General features: G+C 45.2%; 1 protein-coding gene across 10 annotated transcripts in view; it reads right to left on the reverse strand.

Moving 5' to 3' along the window:
• LOC123759294 (uncharacterized) overlaps positions 1–27,913 on the reverse strand; it is a 309,434-nt gene that overhangs the window by 181,642 nt on the left and 99,879 nt on the right. For all 10 annotated transcript variants that reach the window (XR_011230152.1, XR_011230151.1, XM_069334998.1 and 7 more), the window contains one exon: positions 21,564–22,265. Coding sequence is in view for 8 of the 10 variants with exons in the window: in XM_069334998.1 (XP_069191099.1) it covers positions 21,564–22,265 (702 nt within the window). In the remaining 2 variants the exon portion in view is untranslated. The remainder of the gene's footprint in view (positions 1–21,563; positions 22,266–27,913) is intronic.

Genomic DNA, 27,913 nt, shown 5'->3' on the forward strand with positions numbered 1-27,913 from the left:
AAAAAAAATTCATGGTCCACATTGCCGGGTGTCAGAGCCTCAGTAGTGAGTGAGCAACCAAGGCTGGTGCTCGCAGCATGAGCGCACAGCTCTGCTGTTCAGCGTGTGACCACAGCATCACCTAATAATGTCAAAATATATATATATATAACCTGTATTATTTAGCCGTGATAGTATTATAGAAGAGCCTGAGTGGGATAATGACTGGGTACAATGTTCAAATATCAGTGATTCAATGCTGTTCACGATGTTCACAGCACTAGCCACAGCATTATTTCGTCCATCTAGGAATCTTCAAACGACTTCTTAGGTTCCTTTTCAAAATAAACTTGTGGTCAATTATTCATTTACAGAAATTAGTGACCAGGATTGGCCCATACGAGGCAGCTGCTATTGGCCCATACGCGGCAGCTGCTATTGGCCCATACGAGGCAGCTGCTATTGGCCCATACGAGGCAGCTGCTATTGGCCCATACGAGGCAGCTGCTATTGGCCCATATGAGGCAGCTCCTATTGGTCAATACGAAGCAGCTGCTATTGGGCCATACGAGGCAGCTCCTATTCGCCCATACGAGGCAGCTGCTATTGGGCCATACGAGGCAGCTGCTATTGGCCCATACGAGGCAGCTCCTATCAGTCACAGTGAGAGGTTGTGTTAGCTGGAGCTCCGATTCTAATAACATTATTATTGCAATAATGGAAGGATTAGTAAAAGATTTGGTGAGTCTGGTTGGAGCTCTGAGAGCAGAGATGGATTCCCTGCGGGAGAAGGTACGACGGCTAAGACTTCGGGAGGAAACGAAGGAGGAGGCCAGTGTTGACGGGACCTCATTAAGAAGGACTGACGAGACCAGTCTTAAGAAGTCCTCGTCTTGGCAAGTTGTGAAAGACAGGGGTCTTAAGAAGACCTTGGCAAAACCGACAACTAATAGCCTACACCTAAGGACTTTTAACGCATTTGACGTATTAGAGGACGAGTGCTGTGTTGAACCTGTTGTTCAACGAGGTGGCAAAGACAAAGTAACGAGGAGCATTGAAGCGCAGGTCCCTCAAACTGCTCGGAAGGAAAAGGGAGAATCGAAGCGAATTTTGGTTGTGGGAGATTCCCAGGTGAGGTATTTAGACAGAACGTTTTGTGCCAGAGATAGGGGGAACAGATAAAGGGTTTGCTATCCGGGAGCTGGAATTGGTGATATTGTTGGAAACATGAATGATATTATGACAGGAAATGGGAACAAACCCATTATTTGTATTAGTGCAGGGGGTAATGATGTTGGACGAGTTAGGAGTGAGGAACTAATACAGAGATTCAGGACAGCCATTGAATTAGTTAGGAGCAAGGGAGGAATCCCGATCATATGTGGCATTCTTCCAAGAAAGGGAGTGGGAAATGAATGGATGTCAAGGGCAATTGGTGTCAATTGCCGGCTGGAAAGATATTGCAAATCAAATGCAATATCTTTCATAGACAACTGGGAACACTTCTATGGAAGAAATGAAATGTATGCTCGGGATGGGGTGCATCTATCGAGGGCTGGGGTTGTTGCTGTTGCGAACTCGTTGGAAGAAAAGGTTAGAGGTGTTTGTTTGGGTTTAAACTGTTAGTAGATAGAGGTATGGGAATTGATTTGGAGGAAGGAGATAATAAAAGTATGTGTTTGTGGGAGAAAGGAATTGGCAAAATGATCAGGGAAAGAGAAGGGCCTCAAAATAACAATTCACTTAGGGTATATTACACTAACAGTAGAAGTCTAAGAAATAAAATTAACGAATTAAATGCTCTTGTCTGCACAGAAAAAATAGATATTATTGCACTTACCGAAACGCGGATGAATGTAGAAAATAGAGAACTATTAGCTGAATATCAAATAAATGGATTTAAACTATTTCACACAGATAGATATATTAGACGAGGAGGGGAAGTAGCCATATATGTTAGGGACAATTTGAAATGTAGTCTCAAAGAGGGAATCAAAACTGAGCCACACACAGAAACTATTTGGATAGAATTATACTAAAAAGCAAATAATATTATAAGAGGAGTTATATATAGGCCACCAAATTTAGACAGAATGGAAGCAAAGCATCTATGGGATGAAATATCTAGGGCATCTAGATCTAACAGTATTTACGTCATGGGTGACTTTAATTTTAGTGGAATAAACTGGTTGAACAAAACAGGGAATAGTGAAGCAAAAGATTTTCTAGAATTAATTGACGATTGCTTTCTTACGCAACACATTAAAGAACCAACACGGGAAAATAATATTTTAGATTTAGTGTTAACTAACAGGGAAACACAAATTAATGACATCGAAATAGGGAGTGAGCTAGGGAACAGTGATCACAAAGAAATCAGATTTAGCATAGAATGGAATAGACATGTAGGAGAAAATTCTGTTAAAGTGCCAGATTTTCGAAAAGCTGATTTTAATAGCCTAAGAAATTTTTTTGGGTCAAATTGATTGGAAAGTCTTGGGTTTGGGGTGGGGGCCGGTCTTGGACCGAGACATGAACCCAGCGATAGGTGACATAAAAGGGGATTTCGATGTGGATTCAATATATAACTTATTTAAGAATATTCTAAACAAAGCACAGGAACGTAGTATACCATACAAATTGAATAGATCGAATACTAATGACACAAAGTGGATAACAAAGAATTTGAAGAACCTTATAGGTAAAAAGAGAGCTTGGTACAAAAGGATTAAAAATGGGGAGGTCACTTTAGAACAGGAATTCATACAACTGGATAGAAATGTTAAAAAAGAGATAAGGAAAGCAAAAAGAAACTATGAAGTTCGCATAGCAGGGCAAGCAAAGACAAATCCTAAAGGATTTTTTCAGTTATATCGTACAAAGACTAGGGAAAGGATAGGTCCATTAAAAACTGAGACAGGTTAAATAACAGATAGTGATGAAGAGATGAGCAGTATTTTTAATAAATATTTTGTATCTGTATTTAATAAAGAGGAACTTAACAATATGCCTTCAGCCGAACAAGTCAATGTGGGTGGGGACGAGGACAGGTTGACGAGTTTAGCAGTTACCAGGGAGGATGTTCTTAACACTTTGAGGTTCCACAGACTGATTATCTCGTCATTTATTTTTCTACTGAATGTGTTCCAACGACGCAATACTGAGTCACTCATTAAAATATTTTTTAAAAATTTAAATTTTATCAGATCAATCTTGTAGTGGTTTTAAAATAAGCGCCTTTAGATTGCACACAATTTGATACCAAAATCAAAGATATAACATGAAACTTGATGTCCAAACACTTGAAATATTATAAATAGGCCTATGGTCCGAATATTAAAATAATTGTTAAAATTCTATTTATTGTCCTATTATCTTGGGACTAGTTTTAAAATGCGTGCCGTTTTATTGCGAACAATTTGATACCAAAATGAAAGATGTAACACAAATATTTATGTCAGAACTCTGGAAAGATATAAATAAATTTGTGATGATGAGCGTCCAGAATTAAAATATTTGTTAAAAATCCAGTTATTGTTCTATTATTCTGGGACTAGTTTTAAAATACTCGCCTTTTTATTGCGAACAATTTGATACCAAAATGAGCGACCTAGCACGAAATTTGATGTTATCAAATTGAACGAGTTGAACATTAGGTTGCAATGTACAAAATGGTGCTCGTTCACGGGTAACTTTAGGCTTTTCTGCGGGAAGGCACTCCAGCCTTTTGTACATTTTATTCTTACACATCTGTAGGGAATTTAATTGCGAACACAATGATACCAAAACGAGCGACGTAGCACGAGAATTAAGGTAAAAAAATGGAAGGAGAATGCACATGTTACTGATTTTGTGCGTTTTTGCCGACTTTACGCTTTGCTGTTGGGAGTCACGCTAGGCTTTTGGACATTATATTTATACACAGCTGTAGAGAATTTAATTGCGAACACAATGATACCAAAACGAGCGACGTAGCGCGAGAATTAAGGTGAGAAAACTGGAATGAGTATACACATTTGGGTGTCACCGCGCGCTTACCCGCACGGAGGGGCCACGATCCCCCAGTCAACCGCGAGTTTCTACGGAGCGCGAAAGTGTTAAACAAATAGTAAAACTCAAACCAAACAAATCCCCAGGGCCGGATGAAGTGTTTGCCAGGGTGCTTAAAGAATGCAAAGAGGAGCTTTGTGACCCACTGTCAACCATATTTAATAAATCAATAGAGTCAGGCAGAGTGCCAGAGTTTTGGAAAGTTGCTAATGTGATACCAGTTTTTAAGAAAGGAGATAGATCACTTGCGTCTAACTATCGACCAATTAGCCTAACGTCTATTGTGGGAAAGATACTCGAATCTATAATAGCAAATAAAATTCGTTTTCATCTTGAAAAACATAAATTAATAATTGAGTCGCAACATGGTTTTATAAACGGCCGTTCTGTTTAACAAATTTGTTATCTTTTTATTCTAGCATAGTTGAGGCAGTTGATAGTGGTAAGGATTGTGATGTTGTGTACCTTGACTTTAGCAAAGCTTTTGATACAGTGCCACATGAAAGACTGATTAAAAAGATAGAGTCTCATGGTATTGGGGGTGCTATATTAAGCTGGATTAGGGCATGGCTATACCAAAGGAAACAGAGTTAGTATAAATGGAATCAAGTCAGAGTGGGAAAATGTTGTAAGTGGAGTGCCTCAAGGCTCTGTCCTGGGACCTCTGTTGTTTATAATATATATAAATGATTTAGATTCAGGTTTGAGTAGCAACATTTGCAAATTTGCCGATGATAAGAAAATCTGTAGGGAAATTAATTCGGAGGAGGACTCACTATCACTTCAAGTTGATCTAGATAGGGTTTTGAAATGGTCAAAGGATTGGCAGATGCAGTTTAATGCTGATAAATGTAAAGTTCTGAGGTTAGGTAATGATGATAGAGTTACAAGATATGAGCTAGATGGTGTTGAGATTGCGAAGTCGAATTGCGAAAGGGATCTGGGAGTTATGATTAGTAAGAATTTAAAACAAAAGGATCAATGCATAAATGTTCGTAATATGGCAAATCGGACACTTGGATTTATTAATCGCAGCGTTAGTAACAAGACACCTGGTGTGGTTCTCAAGCTATATCTTGCTCTAGTTAGGCCCCATTTATATTATGCAGTTCAGTTTTGGTCGCCATATTATAGAATGGATATAAATTCACTTGAACGTGTCCAGCGTAGGATGACTAAGTTAATTCCCCAAATTAGAAATCTTTCATATGAAGAAAGATTAACAAAGCTTAAGTTGCATTCACTGGAAAGGCGAAGAGTTAGGGGTGACATGATAGAGGTTTACAAGTGGATGAATGGACATAACAAAGGGGATATTAATAGGGTATTAAAAGTATCAACACAAGACAGAACACGAAGCAATGGGTATAAATTGGATAAGTTTAGATTTAGGAAAGACTTGGGTAAATACTGGTTCAGTAACAGGGTTGTTGATTTGTGGAACCAATTACCACGTAACGTGCTGGAGGTGGGGTCCCTCGATTGTTTCAAGCACGGGTTGGACAAGTATAGGAGTGGGATTGGGTGGTTATAAATAGGAGCTGCCTCGTATGTGCCTATAGGCCTTCTGCAGTTGCCTTTGTTCTTATGTTCTTATGAGCTATTTTGGTGAGGGATGTGATGTCGTAATTGTAGCGTCGTCTGCTGTCTGCTGTGTGATTTCTCATGCAGTGTATGATGGCCACTGTACTGTTTGGACACAATACCGGCTTACTTGCATAGTTCTAGTAAATAAAACATGTAGATAAGTATATATAACATGTGTAAATAGTGTAATAAAAACAATGACAGTATGGTGAGAGGAGCTAAGTTAGTGAGTAAGATGTTGGAGTGAGGGAGGGCTTGTGTGGGTGTGGCTGCTCACACTCACGATGTTCTGAATGTGTTGATGGTAAATGTATATAGTGTGTGACAGTGTATAGTGTGTACCTATGTTGTAAATATACATAAATGAACATGAAACATTGGTGTGAATAACTGTGTGATGGGAGGGGCAATGTTGGCGAAGTGAGGGAGGGCTGGCTGGGTGTGGCTGCTCACACTCGCGGTGTTCTGAATGTGTTGATGGTGAATGTATATATTGTGTGACAGTGTATAGTCTGTAAATAGATTGTATATATATACATAAATTAGCATGATACATGGTAAATATGTGCAAGATATGTGTACACAAGTGTCATGCACGTAACAGTGTCCTTGGACAGTACAGATGTTTTACTACCATAATGTAGTGTACGTGTTCATTATACATAGGATTAGCACGTAAAAACAAATAAAATGTATTTGGAACTGTGTGCAAAAAATGAACAAAAATATATTCGCGGCAACTCGCGCGCCCCGCCCCGGGCGCCCCACCGGCCCCGGGAGCATACTGCTCTGGCGCACGGGAAATGATGACGTCACGCACCACCTTTCGGACCCCATAGCAGCCAAAGTAAGTACAATTTCGAACTTCCGTTGCTATACCCATATACAGACAGGGGTTTTTGACACTTTCAGAAGAAAAAAGAATTTTTTCGTCGAGGTTTCATTTCCTGCGCACTGGGGGGATGTCATATTTATAGGTCGCGCAGTTAAAGGGTTAAGAACATTGCGAGAGGAGCATATGCTACACTTTCTAACCTCAAAATTGCTTTTAAATACATGGATGGAGAAATACTAAAGAAATTGTTCACGACTTTTATTAGACCAAAGCTGGAATATGCAGCGGTTGTATGGTGCCCATATCTTAAGAAGCACATCAACAAACTGGAAAAGGTGCAACGACATGCCACCAAGTGGTTCCCAGAACTAAAGGACAAGAACTACGAGGAGAGGTTAGAGGCATTAAATATGCCAAAACTAGAAGATAGAAGAAAAAGAGGTGATATGATCACTACGTTCAAAATAGTAACAGGAATCGTTAAAATTGATAGGGAAGAATTCTTGAGACCCGGTACTTCAAGAACAAGAGGTCATAGATTTAAACTAACGAAACAAAGCTGCCGGAGAAATATACGAAAATTCACTTTTGTAAACAGTGGTAGACGGTTGGAACAAGTTAAGTGGGAAGGTGGTGGAGGCCAAAACCGTCAGTAATTTCAAAGCATTATATGACAAAGAGTGCTGGGGAGACAGGACTCCATGATTGTAGCTCTCATCCTGTAACTACACTTAGGTAATTACATAAAGCAGGACACAAGAACGAGGGAAGGAGAAGTACCGTCAGTACTGGATCTAGTTTTCACCAGGAAAGAAGAAGAGATATTTAACATCCAGTACCTTCCTCCCTTGGGAAAGAGTGATCACGTCCTGTTAGACATTGATTATGCTTTAAGATATCATCTAGAAGAAAATAGAACATTGAAACAGATAATAAACTCCATTTAAGGAGAGGTCACTATGGGAACTTCGAAAAAAATTTAATGAGTGTAATTGGACAGACTTGTTGCTAGGCAACAAGTCTGTATGTAAATTAAATGTATGCCAAATTTTGCAAAATATACGATGAAGGCACACAAACATTCATACCAAAACAGAGATGCAGGGCCAGAAAACAGGACTGGTTCTACAGAAATTGCAGGAGAGCCAGAGACCAAAAGACACAAAAATGGAATCAATATAGGAAGAGGCCAAACCATCAAACATACTAGCGATACAAAGATACAAGAAACAACTATACGGCAGTAAGGAGAGAGGCAGAAAGAAATTTTGAAAAAGGGATAGCGGATAAATGTAATACAGAACCGGGAATTTATGTTTATGAATTCTACAAATTCATAACAACAAAGTGCCGGTAAAAGATAATATCCAGAGGTTGAAAATGGGAAACAGATTCACGGAAAATGAAAAGGAAATATGTGAAACATTAAAAGAAAAGTTCCAAAGTGTGTTTGTACAAAATGAAGTCTTCAGAGAACCAGATACAATAAGAATTCCAGAGAGCAACATAGAGCATATAAAGGTGTCTAGAGATGAAGTGGAAAATATGCTAAAGGAGCTCAGTAAGAACAAAGCAGCTGGCCCAGATGGAGTTTCACCATGGGTTCTGAGAGAATGTGCATTTGAGCTCAGCATTTCAACTCACCTGATCTTTCAGGCATCCCTGTGTACAGGAGTCATAGCAGACATGTGGAAACAGGCTAACATAGTTCCAATCTACAAAAGTGGCAGCAGGGAAGACCCCCCCCCTCAATTATAGACCTGTATCATTGACAAGTGTATTAGTGAAAGTATTGGAAAAACTAATAAAAACTAAATGGATAGAACACCTGGAGAGAAATGATATACAGTGGTACCTCGCATAACGAACGCCCAAAAAGGCGAACATTTTGGGTAACGAACGGCCCGATCAGCATCAAATCGTCCCGTATGGCGAATGCTGGTTTGAGTAACGTCAACACCACATGGTGGGGTCGCGCTGCTTCTTGCACATTCTCAGACGCCTCCGATGATGCACATAAATTATGTTGTTCTTGTTTAAAGATGCTAATGATGCTGGGATATAAAGGGGTGACTGCTGAGATGTTGCAAAGCATTGACGTTTTTGTAGAAAAAATGAAATGAAATTTCTGATATACAACAAAGGTAAAAAAGGTTCGTTTGGTGTTCGGCAGGTAGGCTGCTCCATTATAACAATCTTTCTTCGTTTCAAATGTGTTCCATTTGTTTTGTATTTGTCATTTACGTCTCAATAATGGAGCAGCCTACCTTACATACACTGAACCATTATGACATTGTCCTTTCTTCAAATGCGTTCAATATTTATTTTTCATTTGTCTTATAGCAAAAGGTTCGTTCGGTGGTCGGCAGGTAGGCTGCTCCATGTTTCTTACATAAAAACTACATAAATAATAAAAAAAATGAAGAATTTTAAAAACAAGAACAAATGTCAAAAAGGTTCGTTTGGTGGTCTACAGGTAGGCTGCTCCATGTTTCTTAAATAAAAAAAAATAAAATGAAAAAATAAAAAAACTGTTGAAACAATTTGGAAAATGACAAATGCCATAAAGATTCGTTCAGTGTTTGTCGGGTAGGCTGCTCCATTATTGAGACGTAAATGACAAATACAAAACAAATGGAACACATTTGAAACGAAGAAAGACCGTCATAATGGAGCAGCCTACCCGACAAACGCTGAACGAACCTTTTGTTATAACGAATATGAAAGACAAGGGCTGCTGGCTGGGTTAGTACTGTGTCAGCAACCATTTGTGGCACACATGCCTCGGGCTCCCAAACACCTGTCCGACACGGTGTTGAAAGATTGCGCTCAGTCGGTGAAATTCAGACCTTATTGTTTGAAGAACATAAGGGTCATAATATTGGTGAAGCTATGCGCAATAAGGACTTAATACAACGGTCGGATGCAAGTGATACAGCACCTATGAGGATGATACAGCAAGCGTATACAGTTGTAGCCCTGAGCCCCACCCTTGCCATCTCCAATTTATATAGATGATACATAAATGAATCGTTTTCTGCATTCAATGATGATGCATCTGATACAAGTAGCATTGATGAACAGTGTTAGTGGCTTCCATGGTGGTGTTTTCCATAGATATTTTCAAGAATACCTGAATCTCTTCCTGACTGACGGACACTCTTTAAGGCTAGCTGAATCTCTTCCTGTGTGGGACCTTACACAGCGATCTTTTCAAGACTACCTTACAAATTGAGCTTTTCCTATAATCGTTTCCATATTACCTTATGCTATACAAGCTTGGCTACATACCACCTACAAGTACTAAAGCCAAGGGTGTACGTGAGTGCATTATTTGCAAGCACACAGAACAATGAAACAGGAAGCGAAAATCTATCTGTAGCTGGTGTAACAAGAGCAAAGTCATGTTGTGTACCATGGACTACTTCATTGATTATTACGCACCTCCAAAGTACTAAGTGTGTAATACAGTTTGTTACTGTGTAAATAGTATGTGAAACTGTACATAATGTAATTTTAGTGAATTTTTATCACGTAATATTGTGACAATAAACATCTATTGTGGAAACCTTACTGACACATGTACAGAGCACCACTTGGTTTCCGAACCCCTTGGGGACGAGACCCGTCGGTTAACATGTAAGTTCGTATACGAGAAATGGAGGAAAAAAATAAAAAAATAATTTGAAAAAAATCTAGGGGAAAAAATCGACAGGTTCATAGCGTAAATGCGTGACCGTATTTTGTTTGTACTCACCAATAATTGAAGTCCTGATCCGCTTATGTTGATGATCGATGTTGATGAAGCATAGTTATTTACATGGAAGAGGTGGTGGTGGATGTTGATGGTGTTGGGTTGACTGAAGTTGTTGGGTTGACTGGGTCAACATGCGATGAGTCAGGTGCTGGTGATGCAATGCGAGCTTTCTTGGAAGCCATTGCAAAAGACTCTGTAATTGACATTTGTTTCATTCCCTTGGCTCTTGTTTTTAAAAACTTCATATACAAATTGTACTGAGTCATCATGTCCTTAGTTTCAAACTCGCTGTAACTCGTGTCCATAAATGCCAGAATGTATTCAAAATTTTGCTGAACTTTTTCCATATCACATTTTTCCTTTAACGTTTCTTCATCCTCTTCCTCTTCCTCTTCCTCTCCATCTTCTTCATTGCACTCGTCTGGCTTTTTTGCTGTACATACTAATTCTATAATTTCATCATTAGTCATGTTTCGATTGTTTGGGGCTTCTTCATCAAAATCTATCCATCTATCTATGTCATCTTCGATTGTTTCAGTCACCAGTTCTGCTCTAATCTCAGGGGACTTAATCCCCTTGACATAGGCTAGGAGTTCCTCTCTTAATTTTTTCTTCTCGCTAACTTTCTTCACCGCAAATCCTTCAAAATCTGCCTCGTCATCTTCCTCAGGAAACAGACTTGACGTGGGCCAAAGTTTTTTCCAACCATTTCTTAGTGTTGTCTGCTTTACCTCATCCCACGCACTAGCAATAGTCCAGATAGCTGATTTTATTGTGAAGACTTTATAAAAGTCCTTAAGTGTTCCAAGCTGATTGTTAAGACGTCTGGCAAACATCCTCTTGTAGTGGTGTTTAAGGTTCTTAATTATTCCTTGATCCATTGGTTGGATCACTGAGGTTGTATTGGGTGGCAAGAGCGTTCCAATAATATTGCCATTTATAAGCTCATCACCTCGTGGATGCATTGAACTGTTATCTAGCAGCAGCACAACTTTGCTGTTTTGCGGGAGACCAACACTTTTCAGGTGCTCCTTCACCTCGGGTACAAAGTTCTTATTAAACCACTCGACAAATATTACTCGAGACATCCACGCACTTGGCTGGTCCTTATAAATCACAGGGAGGCACCTGGCTGACTTTAAAGCCCTGGAGTTTTTACTAATTCCAATCACAAGTAACTTTAATTTGTGCGTGCCAGCTGCATTTGCACAGCACAACAAAGAAATTCTCTGTTTGTTCTGTTTATAACCACCTGAAGGATCGTCCTCACCACTATGAGCCATCGTTTCTGTGGGAAGCATACGCCAGTACAAACCTGTCTCATCAGCATTATAAATTTGCTCTGGAGATAAATTTTGTTCCTGCACCATCTCCGCAAATTTACTCACATACTCATCAGCACCAACAATATCAGCAGATTGTCTTTCACCATGCACTTTAATAAACCTAATGCCATGACGGGTTTTAAAACTTCTGAGCCAACCATCACTGTATACACACTTTTGAGTAATTTTCATTTCTTGGTGAAATTCACGCGCCTTTTCCACGAGGAGCCAGCCTGCCACTGGCTTCTTCGTCACCTCACGTCTCTGTTTGTACCACTCCCACACTGCGTTATCAACACTCTCCACTTTTGCTTTACTTACTACCTTTCTATTTCGTATTGCTTTATCACTTTCACTTCTAGAGAAATAGTAAAAAATGATAGGTTTAGCCTTAAGAAGATCAAAAACAGTACTTTTACTAATGCCATACTCAGCGCACACGACACTTCTCGGGACACCGCTTTCCACCTTCTTAATTATTTCAACTTTCTTTTCAAATGTCATCACTGACCTCTTTCTTTTACGTAACCCGCTTGTAGATGCTTTCACTGACACAATGCGTGCATTTCCAGCCGACATGGTGCACGGATGTTCCTCGATTGTGCTGATATGTAAAACAAAGTCACGGAATGAACACTCCAGTCTCGTGACAAATTCAAACAATGGGAACAATAGGCCATGAGTCTGTGACGTCACAGGGTAGCCGGCGGCGCCCGACACGGTCAGTGAGCAAACTAAACCATCACCCACCCCCCCACCCACCCACCACGGGCCAGCACGACGCTTGGCTGACCGCTTCCTTACCCGAGCCTGCCTGCCTACCTCCTTCCCTGCCAGCCTGTCTGCCTGTGCCTGTCTGCCTGTGCCTGCCAGCCTGTGCCTGCCAGCTTGCCTTTCCCTCCCTAATTCTCACTACTTCCATCCCTTCCTGCCTACCTCCTAGCATCTCTCCCTACCTCCCCCTCCCTCTTAGCATCTCTCCCTACCTCCTAACATCTCTCCCTACCTCCCCCTCCCTCTTAGCATCTCTCCCTACCTCCTAACATCTCTCCCTACCTCCCCCTCCCTCCTAGCATCTCTCTCTCCCTCCCTTTCTGACTAATTATCCCCCTCTCTCACTGATTCTCCCCCCCCCCTCTCATACTGCCTCCCACCTAAGCTCCATCGTCCATCCACCCACCAGTCAGCCATCAATGACGCAATGCGTCCATTTGGAGCCAACATGGTGCACAGATGTTTCTTGATTGTGCAGATATGTAAAACAAAAGCACAGAATGAACATTCCAGCCTTATGGCAATTCAAAATACTGTAATAGGAATAATAGGCCGTGAATCTGTGAAGTCACAGCGGGCACCCTGGACCATCTCCCACCCACCACCACAAGCCGGCGTGACGCTTGGTGGACCCCTTCCTACTCGAACTTTGTTCGGGTAGCATGACTCCCCAACCCCAATCGGGAAACTGGAAGTTTCGGATAACTAAAGTTCGGAAACCAAGTGGTGCTCTGTATCACAGTTCCGTGGAAAATTATGAACATTCTACTGTATACACATTGTAAAGGTCACAAATATGCATCATATACGATAAAAGAAACAAATAAAACATTGGAAATATATAGATAAAATATTTGAAAATATATTTGTGGCAACACACGGTGCTTGAATGGCCCACGCAACCGTGTCTGGAAGTTTCACACACGGGCGACCAGCCCCTGATGACGTCACAGCGCACCTTGTCCACGTCCTCACAGCCAAAGAAAGTGGACAAGGTGCGCTTTTTTTTTACATAGACATGTTCAGGGAAGGTAATTTATCATTTTACAAAGAAAAATGATTTTTTGGGAACATTTGATGTCATGCACACTGGGGGAATTTCACAATAAACACAGTGCATCAGAGTGGTTAAATGGGGACATTTGTTTTGTATGACGTCCGTTTCACATGACGAACATGGAACGGATTAAATTCGTTATTCGAGATACCACTGTAATATCAGACAGACAGTATGGTTTTCGATCAGGAAGATCCTGTGTATCGAATTTATTCAGTTTCTACGGTCGAACCACAGAGATTTTACCGGAGAGAGATGGTTGGGTTGAGAGATGGTTAAGTATCTGGACTAAAAAACCAGCGTTGAATGTAATGAAACGCCATTTTCTGGGTGAGTCCCCGAGGCTCCCCGGAGCTATCCATGGCTGATATGGATACCCTAACTATTTTGCATCAGTCGATGTGGGTGGAGTTCTAGGCCTACCGGGGACCACGAGCCAGAACCTGGCCCCCTCAGAGAGGCATGGGGAGCATTGGCCCATAGAATGCACATGTGATTTGGAGCATTCTATATCTGCCATCGACCGAGACAGGCACCCAGAAAGGTAAGCACCACAAAACAAACCCCTATTCTGGTTAAACAACAAAAATCGACAAACGAGTGGACAGAACTCCCCCAGGAAAACGAACTAACAAGCATGACGTCACGCGAGCTGCGCCGCATGTCTGCGCAGCTACCCCCTCCCCGGGAGGGAGAAGGGGGAGCCCCAGACCCCCGCTCCGGCGATCCCCGCCCCAGTTGAGGCTGGATATCAAAACCGTGAAAAAACCCCGCCGACCGGAGGGCGGGAGGATGCCGGGGAGCCTCCGGGACTCGCTCAGAAAATGGCGTTTCATTACATTCAACGCTGGTTTTCTGGGGGGAGCCCCTACGGCTCCCCGGAGCCCCTACGGCTCCCCGGAGCTACCTCACCAAAGACTACCTAAGAAAACAAGGGCACATACCCGGGAGGCGGTCGGTGAATCACTCCTCAACACGAAGTCGAGACAATAACCCAAGGAATATCATCCGCCAGAAAAAAGGGAGAACGGCCGCAGACAAAGAAACCTATGACTACGACCATAGGAGCTAAAAACCACTGCGCCTGAGAAGAGCAAGAAGCTCTGCCACACGACCCCCAGAGGCAAATGCCAATACAAAAAGAAAACCGAGGCAAAGCAAACCTGACCCCAAGGAGCCACAACCACCAAGGAGAAGAAAAACAAGAGAGCACCCCGTCCAAAGACCAGGACGACACAGGCAGTGCATAAGCAGGACAGAGGTGTAACAACGCATGATACAACCTGCGAAACGGCGCAGAAGGAATATCGATACCGAAAGCTAGCAGCAGAAACGAAGGCGCCAGACCCAGGAACGGCCCGAAGCGCCTCTACATCCACCGCAAGCCAATCCCATGAGCCCCAGGAGGGAAAAGAAAACGCAGGACCAAAACGAAAACGCCACAAGTGCGCAAGTCCATCTCCACAAGGGCAGCTGACAGGGAAGGAAATCGCATAAGGAGCCGCCCCGCACCAACATCCCGCAGAAGGGCAGGAGCGAAAAGACTCATTAGGAGGAGCAAAATTGCACCCAGGAAAACTAGTCGCGCCGAGACAGTGTGAAGAGATATTCACAAAAGGAGAAAAAGGTCAACACCCAGAAGCTGCCGGGAAGAGGACCCACAAGCCCTAGAAAGGACTGGAGGGAAGCTCAACCGAATGACAACAGACGCACCAGAAAACGGGGAGCAAAACCGTCCCGAACCTTCGAGAACAAAAAGAGCAAACAAAAAGGACGAAGGCACCAAAACCCCGTCGCACCCGAGACCAAAAGTCATGCAGAAACCCCAAGAAGAAGGGGACATGACGGAGAAGGCCCGTCCCGGAAAAAAGGGGCAAAGATCATAGAAAAGCACCCACTGACAGGACGGAAACAACGGGCACAATAGACAAGGAAACCGAGCCCAGGGAGGGGCCGACGCCCTCAAAGCATGTGTGGAGAGGGGGAACGGAAAACCCCACACCACAAACTGCAAGTCCCACCCCGAGGGGTAGAACACCCCGGCGGGGACCAACAGGGCCTGAGGCCCCTCACGTGAGCCCAACCCCTGCCCTGGGAACCCACCTTGCAGGCCCCGGGGCCGAGCTGTCCCCTCAAAGCCCCAGCGTCAAGAAAAACCCTGGGGCAGCCGTGAAAAACACGAAGGAAGGGAGCCCACTAGGCTCTGGAACTTGAACCGAAACCGGAGGATAGGCGAGGGGCGAGACGAAGACCCCAAGCTCATCCCCAGCCATCACAATGAGGCGAGGACAAGACAGAGAATCCAAGGAACATGGAAAAACCAAGCCCAGCACAGCAAGACCGGCAAGGAAGGAGAGCCCCAGAGGGAGCACGGATGGGCCGAACATAACGCTACAACCAACCCCGACACGCAGCTGCAGTACCAAAACCGCAGCAAAACGTCTCCACACTCCCCAAGGAAGCGACAGAGAAGATAGATAAATCGTAAACGAGTGGCACACAAGGGGACACAGGCGGAAACCAAGCACCCAACTGAGCCACAGGGACGGTAGAAGAAACGTGTGCAGTGTAACAGGCAATCAAAGGAACACATTAGGCAGCCCAACATGGGCTGACCCCATACACAGCCCCAAGAGCAGAGATGAGAGTGCTCAAGAAGCACAGAATCCGCCCGACAGGCAAACGACAGGGGAGAGGCGGAAACAAAGCCAGAACCCAATCTGCAAGCACAAGGAGGCGAACACAAAACCTCCGACACAGGAAAACGTACCACCAAACAGGCACCCCCACCGGTGCACTGCAGAACAAGGTGGAGGCGGGGCCCCGAACTCAAGCAAGGTTAGACAAGCATAGGAGAGGGGCAGGAGGAGTACAGGCAGGAACCGCCTCGGAAAGGACAAGAGGCCACCCGCAGACACCCGTGAACCGAGGAACACGGTATGTTCTTTTAAGTCTTGTTCGCTATTAAAGTATGCATATACATAAATAACATATTAAGGCATAAATACATACTCTATGTATCTGCATGTGTTGCTGTATATGGCCAAAAGGGTTATACAGTACACTGTACAAGGTTCTAGCATGAATTTTCTGTAACTCTTGTGTTCTTCACTTGGGAAAGACGCTGAAAAATTTGCTCTGCAAAGTTCATGTTACAATGTTATTGGGCCAAATGTGTTTTGCTTAGTATGCCTAAGTGTGCTTTCTGAGATGTCAAGTGCGTGTACTGAATCCTGATAAACCTTGCCCGTCATCACTGCAATTATCACATTCAATGGCACATTGGTGAGCAGTGACTCAACATCCACATCTCAAACGTGAATCCTGATTCCAAATCAGGTGGAGAGAACAAGAGCTGCCCAGTATGGGCTAATAGCCCTGCAGTAGGCACCTCGGGTGATACGGTCCACGTTCTCAAGTACGTATGTACACCCATTCCTATTCCCAAAAACAAAAACAGCGTCAGGACGAAGGAGACGCCAAAACCGCACCAACTCACCTGCAGAACATAGGCCCCGAAGCGTTCGAGTCCGTATCCGCCAGAGGAGGCCAGTGCGCCCATGCTGGAGAGGAGGAGGGGAGCAGCGAAAGAGGCTCCCCACCCTAGAACGCAGGGAAAAAACCTCATGAATTCCACACAGCGGCACCCCAGAACACCCCCAAAGCAACGGGGCACGGATGGGAACAAGAAAAGAGCGAGAGGCGAAGCCCCCCCGAGAGAATTGGAGCAGAACACGTGTGCACACCGCCCGGAACCAAAACAAACTCCCACGGTGCATGCGCAGGACGCGAAAGTAGCCTAACCAGGCGCGAAGTAGCCCAACCAGGCGCGAAGGAGCCCAACCAGGCGCGAAGGAGCCCAACCAGGCGAGAAGTAGCCCAATAAAGTGAGAAGTAGCCCAACAAGGTGAGAAGTAGCCCAACAAGGCGAGAAGTAGCCCAACAAGGCGAGAACTAGCCCAACAAGGCGAGAAGTAGCCCAACAAGGCGAGAAGTAGCCCAACAGGCTACAAGGAGCCCAAACGGTCACAAAGGAGCCCAAACGGCAACAAAGGAGCCCAAACGGCGACAAGGAGCCCAACTGCCACAAGGAGCCCAAACGGCTACAAGGAGCCCAAACGGCCACAAAGGAGCCCAAACGGCCACAAAGGAGCCCAAACGGCCACAAAGGAGCCCAAACGGCTACAAAGGAGCCCAAACGGCGACAAGGAGCCCAACTGCCACAAGGAGCCCAAACGGCTACAAGGAGCCCAAACGGCTACAAGGAGCCCAAACTGCTACAAGGAGCCCAACCTGTCCAGAACAGAAGGAACCAGTATGGAGGCAAACTCCGGGACACGCAGGAGGAAGCCGCAAAGGCCAACCACACCGCAGGCGAAGAGATGCGGTTAGCCGAAAACCTCCTGAAGACGGAACCGAAGAAACCACAGGGACACGGAACCGAACCCGGGGAGGAGCAGAACCCAAGCCCAAATCGTACGCAGAGGGGGGAAAGAAAACCCCACTCCTCGTAACAGGAAGCCCCGCTCAGAAGGATGGAAATCCAGGCGGGGCGCAATGGAGCCCAAGGCCCTCAAGGCCGCACCTCCCCAACCCCAGGAGCCTCTGCACCAGGCCCCGGGGCCGAGTCGACCTCCAAAGCCCCGGCCTCACAAGAAAAAGCTGGGGCAGCCGAGAGAGCTGAAAGAGAAGGGGGCCCACTGGTCAAAACCCCGGAGCATCGGCCGGAGGAACAGACTCGAATGCCTCCGCAGCTACCCGGGACGGGGCAACCCCCAAAACTGCCCAAGTCTCAGAACCTCTAACCCCGCCCCGACCCCGAAGCCTGCAGATGCGTAGGGGCCGGAAGCAGGAGGGGGAAAAACAAGGGCGTGGAAGGAACCAAGGCCGAAGCGACCAAAACCACCCAAGTCTGGGTCCCTACACAAGCGGGGCAGCATCTGGGCATCCGGGGAAGCGACAAACCTGAGCGCGTTGCAACATCCTACCCTGCAACGTGCGAGCTGCCTGCACCCACGGGAATTCATCAGCAGACTGGGTGAATGGAGTCACGAACAAGCAACAAAGCTCGCAGGACTCAAGGGTCGAATGTGTCACCGACCCAACAGGCAGCATAACGGAGGCAAAAACAGGGAGAGTCACCCTGAGACAAAGGGACAGAGCAACCCTCAACTCGCCCAAAGCGAGAGGGGACGCAAGGGTCTCCACTATCGGACCCGAGAGCCCCCGGGGGGTTTCCCAGGGCCCCTAGACTGGGTCTGCTAAGGGTTATCCCAGGCAGGGTACTGCTAACCGGCGCCCCAAACTACCAAGCATACTGCTAAAGCTGAACCCACGGGACGAGTCCACTCGCGAGGGCAAAGCAGGGGGTGCCACCACACAAACGAATATAAGGGGGGGGGGGAAACAAGGAAGACCCCCCTACCAGGCAAAAACAAAAATAAAAGAAAAACCACACAAGTGGACAACGTACCCAGAGGGAACAGAGCTGGCCGCTGTCATAGGTGAAAACTAGCTACGCAGTACCCTGCGCCCCACCAGTGCGATAACTACCACTTACCCCAAGGTAAACAAGGGAGTGAAACCCCCAAACCCTCGGGGCGGCCAAACGCCAAGCAGCGAAAAGCCAACAGAGGTAGACCCAAGGTAACTTGTGGAAGGCAACCCCAAGCCCCAAGGGCGGTACTTACAGGGCACTCAGGGAAGGTGACCCTAAGGACATGCAGCCCGAGTACCTGAGAATACTACTCCCAGCTCACATGACCACCGTAAGAGCAGCACTACAAACAAGTCACAGCACTGAGACAAGACTGGAGCTGGAGCCACACGACCGTGCATGATCCCATCAGCCGAGGAACTGGGGCGGGGATCGCCGGCGCGGGGGTCTGGGGCTCCCCCTTCCCCCTCCCAGGGAGGGGGGAGCTGCGCAGACATGCGGCGCGGCTCGCGTGACGTCATGCTTGTTAGTTTGTTTTCCTGGGGGAGTTCTGTCCACTCGTTTGTCGATTTTTGTTGTTTAACCAGAATAGGCGTTTGTTTTGTGGCACTTACCTTTCTGGGTGCCTGTCTCGGTCGATGGCAGATATAGAATGCTCCAAATCACATGTGCATTTCTATGGGCCATTGCTCCCCGTGCCTCTCTGAGGGGGCCAGGTTCTGGCTCGTGGTCCCCGGTAGGCCTAGAACTCCACCCACATCGACTGATGCAAAATAGTTAGGGTATCCATATCAGCCATGGATAGCTCCGGGGAGCCGTAGGGGTTCCCCCCAGAAAAGGCTTTCAACAGAGTTCCACATAAGAGGTTGTTCTGGAAACTGGAAAATATTGGAGGGGCGACAGGTAAGCTTCTAACATAGATGAAAAATTTTCTGACTGATAGAAAAATGAAGGTAGTAATCAGAGGCAATGTATCAGACTGGAGAAATGTCACAAGTGGAGTAACATTAGGGTTCAGTTCTTGCACCAGTGATGTTTATTGTCTACATAAATGATCTACCAGTTGGTATACAGAATTATATGAACATGTTTGCTGATGATGCTAAGATAATAGGAAGGATAAGAAACTTAGATGATTGTCATACTCTTCAAGAAGACCTGAACAAAATAAGTATATGGAACACCACTTGGCAAATGGAATTTAATGTGAATAAATGCTAAGTTAAGGAATGTGGAATAAGAGAACATAGACCCCACAAAACCTATATATTATGTGAGAAATCTTTAAAGAATTCTGATAAGAAAGAGATCTAGGGGTGGTTCTAGATAGAAAACTATCACCTGAGGACCACATAAAGAACGTTGTGCAAGGAGCCTATGCCACGCTTTCTAACTTCAGAATTGCTTTTAAATACATGGATGGCGATACACTAAAGAAATTGTTCACGACTTTTGTTAGGCCAAAGCTAGAATATGTAGCGGTTGAGTGGTGCCCATATCTTAAGAAGCACATCAACAAACTGGAAAAGGTGCAAAGACATGCTACTAAGTGGCTCCCAGAACTGATGGGCAAGAGCTACAAGGAGGGGCTAGAGGCATTAAATATGCCAAAACTAGAAGACAGAAGAAAAGGAGGTGATATGATCACTACGTACAAAATAGTAACAGGAATTGATAAAATCGATAGGGAAGATTTCCTGAGACCTGGAACTTCAAGAACAAGGTCATAGATTTAAACTAGCTAAACACAGATGCCGAAGAAATATGAGAAAATTCCCCTTCGCAAACAGAGTAACAGAGTGGTAGACGGTTGGAACAAGTTAGGTGAGAAGGTGGTGGAGGCCAAGACTGTCAGTAGTTTCAAAGCCTTATATGACAAAGAGTGCTGGGAAGACGGGACACCACGAGCGTAGCTCTCATCCTGTAACTACACTTAGGTAATTAGCAGTTGATCAACGGTTGAGAGGTGGGACCAAAGAGCCAAAGCTCAATCCCCACAACCTAGACCTAGGATTGGTCTAGATGAGTACAACAACTAGGCGAGTACAACAACTAGGTGAGTACAACAACTAGGTGAGTACAGTGTAGAGAAACACCAAGATGACAGTTGACATGGGTGTAGTGAACAGTGAGTACTGACCACAGTGTAGAGAAACACCAAGATGACAGTTGACATGGGTGTAGTGAACAGTGAGTACTGACCACAGTGTAGAGAAACACCAAGATGACAGTTGACATGGGTGTAGTGAACAGTGAGTACTGGCCACAGTGTAGAGAAACACCAAGATGACAGTTGACATGGGTGTAGTGAACAGTGAGTACTGACCACAGTGTAGAGAAACACCAAGATGACAGTTGACATGGGTGTAGTGAACAGTGAGTACTGGCCACAGTGTAGAGAAACACCAAGATGACAGTTGACATGGGTGTAGTGAACAGTGAGTACTGGCCACAGTGTAGAGAAACACCAAGATGACAGTTGACATGGGTGTAGTGAACAGTGAGTACTGGCCACAGTGTAGAGAAACACCAAGATGACAGTTGACATGGGTGTAGTGAACAGTGAGTACTGACCACAGTGTAGAGAAACACCAAGATGACAGTTGACTTTATTAATACAAATGTTTCAGGTGTTATAGCAAAAAATTCCCTATATACAAAGTCTACTCTCATTTTGATGTGTCTCCATGTTAATCTTAAGTGGTTATATAGAGGCAATAACACTTAGTTGGGTGAAAACAATAAGACCTTCAGCAGCGTACCTTCACTGAGGTGTGGACAGTCTTGACATCTGGAAAGCGTTCCTGGCACTTTTGGAGCCAATCTTCTACCTTCATGCTGCACTCATCCGCTGGGGCTATGGTTGTGTCACCCTGCTGTGCTGTGTTGACTGTGTCGAGACTCTCCAATATGGCTTGCAGCCGAGTCTTCCCTTCCTCTCCTTGTGTTTTCATATCCACCACACTGGTATCCTCCAGTTCCAAGAGCTTCATTGCTGACTTGTTCTGCTCTACCAGAGCATAGAGTCTGTCCTGGAGCTGGAGGTGGTGAGTCTTCCAGTCCCCCAGCTGAACCCAGTACTCACTCAGCTGTGACAATACCTTTTCACAGCTAGTAATGAGGCTGTTGATGCTGCTCTTCTGCTTCTCCACCAGGGAACGTAACTTCTTACTGATGCCTCTGGCAGGAGCTTTACTAGGTTTTGCTGGTACCGTTTTCCCTGGCACAACCTCGATACCTTTTAGTTTTCTGATAAGGGCCTCCATACCATAACCGATTGGGAACTGAGTAGCAGCTGTGGCAGCATGCTGGGCACGGCAGCTGGGGCAGGTCAGCTGATCATTCTTGATAGCATTGTCAATACACTGAGTGCAGAATGAGTGGCCACATGGCAGATTGCGAGGCCGTAGCAGTGTGTCATCATAATTGTTAAAACACACTGAACATTCCTCTGGCTTCTTATCCTGTGGAAAAGAATATTTAGTTAAGCTTCGTGTATTTACAACAAAAATTAACATTACAGTACTTTATTTACTGATACAAATTACATATTTATATAGTTTCTTTCTATTAGCTATTTAGAGCAGAGTTAATATTTCTGGCAGACATATCCCAGAGCAGAGCTAACATTTCTGACAGACTAACATATCCCAGAGAAGGACTAATATATATAAAAGATTAAAATATCCCAAAGCCAGGCTAACATATCTGATAAATTAATACATCCCAGAGCTGGGTTAATATTCCGACAAACATCCCAGAGCTGGGTTAATATTCCGACAAATATCCAAGAGCTGGGTTAATATTCCGACAAATATCCCAGAGCTGGGTTAATATTCTGACAAACATCCCAGAGCTGGGTTAATATTCTGACAAATATCCCAGAGCACAGCAATTCAGTATTGAACATACAAAATTTTGAACATGAACAGATAATGATGACAAAGACAATCCTGGAAATTAGGAACCTTCCTGATGAAGTGATTAAAAACTTTCTTTACTTTCTTAATAAAGGTTAAGAATAAAGAGGGAGAAGACTCAGGTACACAAAGGTTACGAGTAAGGGGGAGACAAGACTCAGGCACACAAAGGTTATGAGTAAGGGGGAGACAAGACTCAGGTATACTAATACACTCACCAATACAGGTTAGTGATAACTCTAATGAGCCACCAGTTCCTAATAATATCCACCCCACCCAGTATGAGAGTTAATGTATTCCATACTTATACCCTTGTTTGGACTAATAACCCTTTAATATGATATATGGCATGTGTAGTTAAGTAGATAGCAATGGATTTATAAGTGGTTCAGGTTCTCGAGACAACAGCGGTCAACAAAAACTCCCTGATTTGCTCATCATCAGTTCTGCAGATCTGCCTGAAAAACAAGATGGTGAGAGCTGCTCTAGTGTAGTGCATGAAATGATTAGATCAGAGATAAACTTTAAAGATACTATTAAATCTGCCATCAGAATAGATAAAAACAATCACCATAGCACCAGACAGATGCTCACTAAGCTAGCTTATGCAAATGCTAAGTAAGACCTCATTCAATCAGCTGCAAATATAAAACCAACCTTTATATTAATAAGAACTAGCAAAGTACAAAGAAGAAATAAAAAAAAAAAACAGCATTGAATGTAATGAAACTCCATTTTCTGGGTGAGTCCCGGAGGCTCCCCGGAGCTTACCCGGCTGATATGCTAATGTCAGACTTTGCCATCAGTCATGTGTACGGAGTTCTTATGGGCCTACCAGGGACCACAAGCCAGAACCTGGCCCCCTCAGAGAGGCAAGAGGAGCAATGGCCTATAGAAACCCCCGTGTGGTTAGAAGCATTCTATGTCTGCCATCGACCGGGTTAGGCACTCAGAAAGGTAGGCGTCACAACACAAACCCCTATTCTGGTGAAAATTGCAACCAAAAGCCGAACGAGTGGATAGAACTCCCCAAACAAAAACGAGCAAACTAGTATGACATCATTCATCGTCGCGCCGCTGTCTGTGCAGCCCCCACCCTCCCTGGGAGGGGGAAGGGGGAGCCCCAGACCTACCGAGCCGGCGATCCACACCCCAGTTCTGAGGCTGGATGTCAAAAACACTCGAAAAACCGCCGACCAGAGGGAGGGAAGGATGCCAGGGAGCCTCATCCTGTGACTCACCCAGAAAATGGCGTTTCATTACATTCAACGCTGGTTTTTTGAGGGGGAGCCTCTACGGCTCCCCGGAGCTAACTACCCACAGAGGAAAAGAATAGGGATTGACCCGGGAGGCGGTCGCCGCACACTACACAATCCGAAGTCGAGACAACAGGCCGCATCCGCCGTCCCAAAGCGACCCAGGCCCGACCGGGCCCAGGAACGTGTACAAGGTAACATAAGAAGAACATAAGAACAAAGGCAACTGCAGAAGGCCTATTGGCCCATACGAGGCAGCTCCTATTTATAACCACCCAATCCCACTCATATACATGTCCAACCCATGCTTGAAACAATCGAGGGACCCCACCTTCACAATGTTACGTGGCAATTGGTTCCACAAATCAACAACTCTGTTACTGAACCAGTATTTACCCAAGTCTTTCCTAAATCTAAACTTATCCAATTTATACCCATTGTTTCGTGTTCTGTCTTGTGTTGATACTTTTAATACCCTATTAATATCCCCTTTGTTACGTCCATTCACCCACTTGTAAACCTCTATCATGTCACCCCTAACTCTTCGCCTTTCCAGTGAATGCAACTTAAGCTTTGTTAATCTTTCTTCATATGAAAGATTTCTAATTTGGGGAATTAACTTAGTCATCCTACGCTGGACACGTTCAAGTGAATTTATATCCATTCTATAATATGGCGACCAAAACTGAACTGCATAATCTAAATGGGGCCTAACTAGAGCAAGATATAGCTTGAGAATTACACCAGGTTTCTTGTTACTAACGCTGCGATTAATAAATCCAAGTGTCCGATTTGCCTTATTATGAACATTTATGCATTGATCCTTTTGTTTTAAATTCTTACTAATCATAACTCCCAGATCCCTTTCGCAACCCGACTTCGCAATCTCAACACCATCTAGCTCGTATCTTGTAACTCTATCATCATTACCTAACCTCAGAACTTTACATTTATCAGCATTAAACTGCATCTGCCAATCCTTTGACCATTTCAAAACCCTATCTAGATCAACTTGAAGTGATAGTGAGTCCTCCTCCGAATTTATTTCCCTACCGATTTTCGTATCATCGGCAAATTTGCAAATTTTGCTACTCAAACCTGAATCTAAATCATTTATATATATTATAAACAACAGAGGTCCAAGGACAGAGCCTTGAGGCACTCCACTTACAACATTTTCCCACTCTGACTTGACTCCATTTATACTAACTCTCTGTTTCCTTTGGTACAGCCATGCCCTAATCCAGCTTAATATAGCACCCCCAATACCATGAGACTCTATCTTTTTAATCAGTCTTTCATGTGGCACTGTATCAAAAGCTTTGCTAAAGTCAAGGTACACAACATCACAATCCTTACCACTATCAACTGCCTCAACTATGCTAGAATAAAAAGATAACAAATTTGTTAAACATGAACGGCCATTTACAAAACCATGCTGCGACTCAATTATTAATTTATGTTTTTCAAGATGAAGACGAATTTTATTTGCTATTATAGATTCGAGTAACTTTCCCACAATAGACGTTAGGCTAATTGGCCGATAGTTAGACGCAAGTGATCTATCTCCTTTCTTAAAAACTGGTATCACATTAGCAACTTTCCAAAACTCTGGCACTCTGCCCGACTATTGATTTATTAAATATTGATTTAATTAAATATAACGAACAGCCAAGAATCCTGTTCGACCGCCAAAATCCCCGTGCCCAAACGTTCTCCCAGGACACAGTACCAAAGACAGCGGCAAGAGCCGCGAACATGCGGACATCATGAGCACGGAGATAGAACGCAGGCAGGAGAGCCTGAAGAACCCTGCGGACGACCTGGGAGACCCGCACCCTCTAACAGGGGAAGAAGGGAACCGGAGCAACCCAAATCACGCCCATGGACCCAGAGACCGTGGCATGCCAACCACGGCAGAGAGCCGCAACCGGACAAAAACAAATGCACCCCTGGCCCAACCAACCAAACATCAACAACCCATGGACCCCTCCGGAAAGCAGCAGCCTCATCCGTCTCCAGAAAAGAAGGAGAAGGCAGCAGACGACCGAACCGAACACCTCAACCGAAGGAGCAGAAAACCTCTGCGCAGGAGGAGAGCATGAAATTCACCTACCCGACCTCTAGAGGCCAACGCCAACCGGAAAAGAGCCATCGAAAAGCAAACCGGAACCAAAGGGGCCACAAGAAAACGAGAAGAAAGAAAAGAGCACCTGTCCAATTACCAGGACGGCTCAAGTGGCGCAAGAACAGACCGGAGGTGAAACAAGACAGCTTACGAACGGCACAGAGGAAAATCCAAAAGCAAGCCGAAGCGGCTCCGCCAGCGCCGCATAAAACGAGGCGACAGTATACGCCAAGTTGACGGCCCACAACCTCCAGCAGAAAAGCCAAGTCGACGTCAACAAACGCAGCCACCGAAGAAGGGACAGAAGGAAAAGGAAGGACCGCCAAAACATCCCATACTGCCGCCCAGAAACACACAGGTGGGACACCAACAACGAAGCCACCTGACCACCAACGGACACGAGATCCCCGAGGCAGAACGTAATCAGCACAGCCAAGGGTCACCCAAGCCTAGGAAGAGGCAGAGCCGCAGGAAGATCTCGGGCTACGACCACCAAGGAAGCAGAGCCGGAAGCCCAAGCCGGCAAGAAGGAGATGGAACGTCCGCCGAACAGAAAACTCCCCAACACAAGCAAGCTCACTAGGGGACGGAAACCACGGGTCCGACGTGAGACACCAGAGAAGGGACATCGCAAGACCCTAAAAAAAACAACAGGCAGGGCAAGCCAGGAAAACAGGAAAGCAAACCTGGCAACAAGAAGGTCAAAAGGCACAAACAAAACACACAACAGTGTGAAGAAGGAAATGATAAAAAGACCAGCAGAAACGCCCCAGCACCAGCGGCCAGGACAAGAGTGAAGCAGGAAGACGAGAAGAATGCATGAGGAAGGGAAGTGGCAGAGGCCAACCCCACACCCAACGTCCAGTGCAGAGAAGAGTCCAAGAAGCTCTGGAACTGGAACAGAAAGCGAATCATAGGCGAGGGGCGAGATGAAGAGCTGAAGCTCATCCCCAGCAGCACAACGAGGCGAGGACAACGAGGTTAGGACACAGAAACCAAGGAATATGGAAAAAACCAGGCCCGGCACAGCAAGACTGGCAAGGAAGGAGGGTCCCAAAAAAGCAAGGGAACAAAAAAACCCCAACAAGGAAGGCACCAGAAGGAGCACAGAAGGGCCGAACAAAATGCCAAAACCAGACCCCTACACGTAGCCGCAGCATTAAAACTGCAGCAACGTGTCACCACACTCCCAGAGGAAGCAACAGGGAAGATAAAGATAAACTGGAACACGAGTGGCACACAACAAGGGGACACAGGTGGAAACCGAGTACCCAACCGAGCCACAAGGACGTGAGAAGAAACGTGTGCAGTGTAACAGGCAATCGAAGGAACACAGCAGGCAGCCCACACCCGGGCTGACCGCATACACAGCCCCAAGTGTAGAGACAAGGGAGCCCAGGAGGCACATAATCCGCATGTCAGGCGAACGACAGGTGAGAGGCGGAACCAAAGAGCCAGAGCCCAACCCCGCAAGCACAATGAGGCGAGAACAATGAGGCGAGTACAGAACACCCTCAACACAGGAAAACGTACCACCGAACAGGCACCTCCACCGGTGCACCGTGGAACAAGGTGGAGACGGGGCCCCAAACTCAAGCATGGTGAGACAAGCATAGGAGAGGGGCAGGAGGAGTTCAGGCAGGAGCTGCCTCGTATGGGCCAAGAGGCCTCCTGCAGTCACCTGTGATGCGAGGAAGGAATCGGGTGGTGAGAACAAAAGCCGCCACATATGGGCCAATAGCCCTACAGCAGACACCTCGTTTTTTTTTTGTTTTTGTTTTTTTGTATTTTGTTCTACGTTCTCAAGT

This window comes from Procambarus clarkii, chromosome 32, assembly GCF_040958095.1.
Source record: "Procambarus clarkii isolate CNS0578487 chromosome 32, FALCON_Pclarkii_2.0, whole genome shotgun sequence".
NCBI classification, from domain to species: domain Eukaryota; kingdom Metazoa; phylum Arthropoda; class Malacostraca; order Decapoda; family Cambaridae; genus Procambarus; species Procambarus clarkii.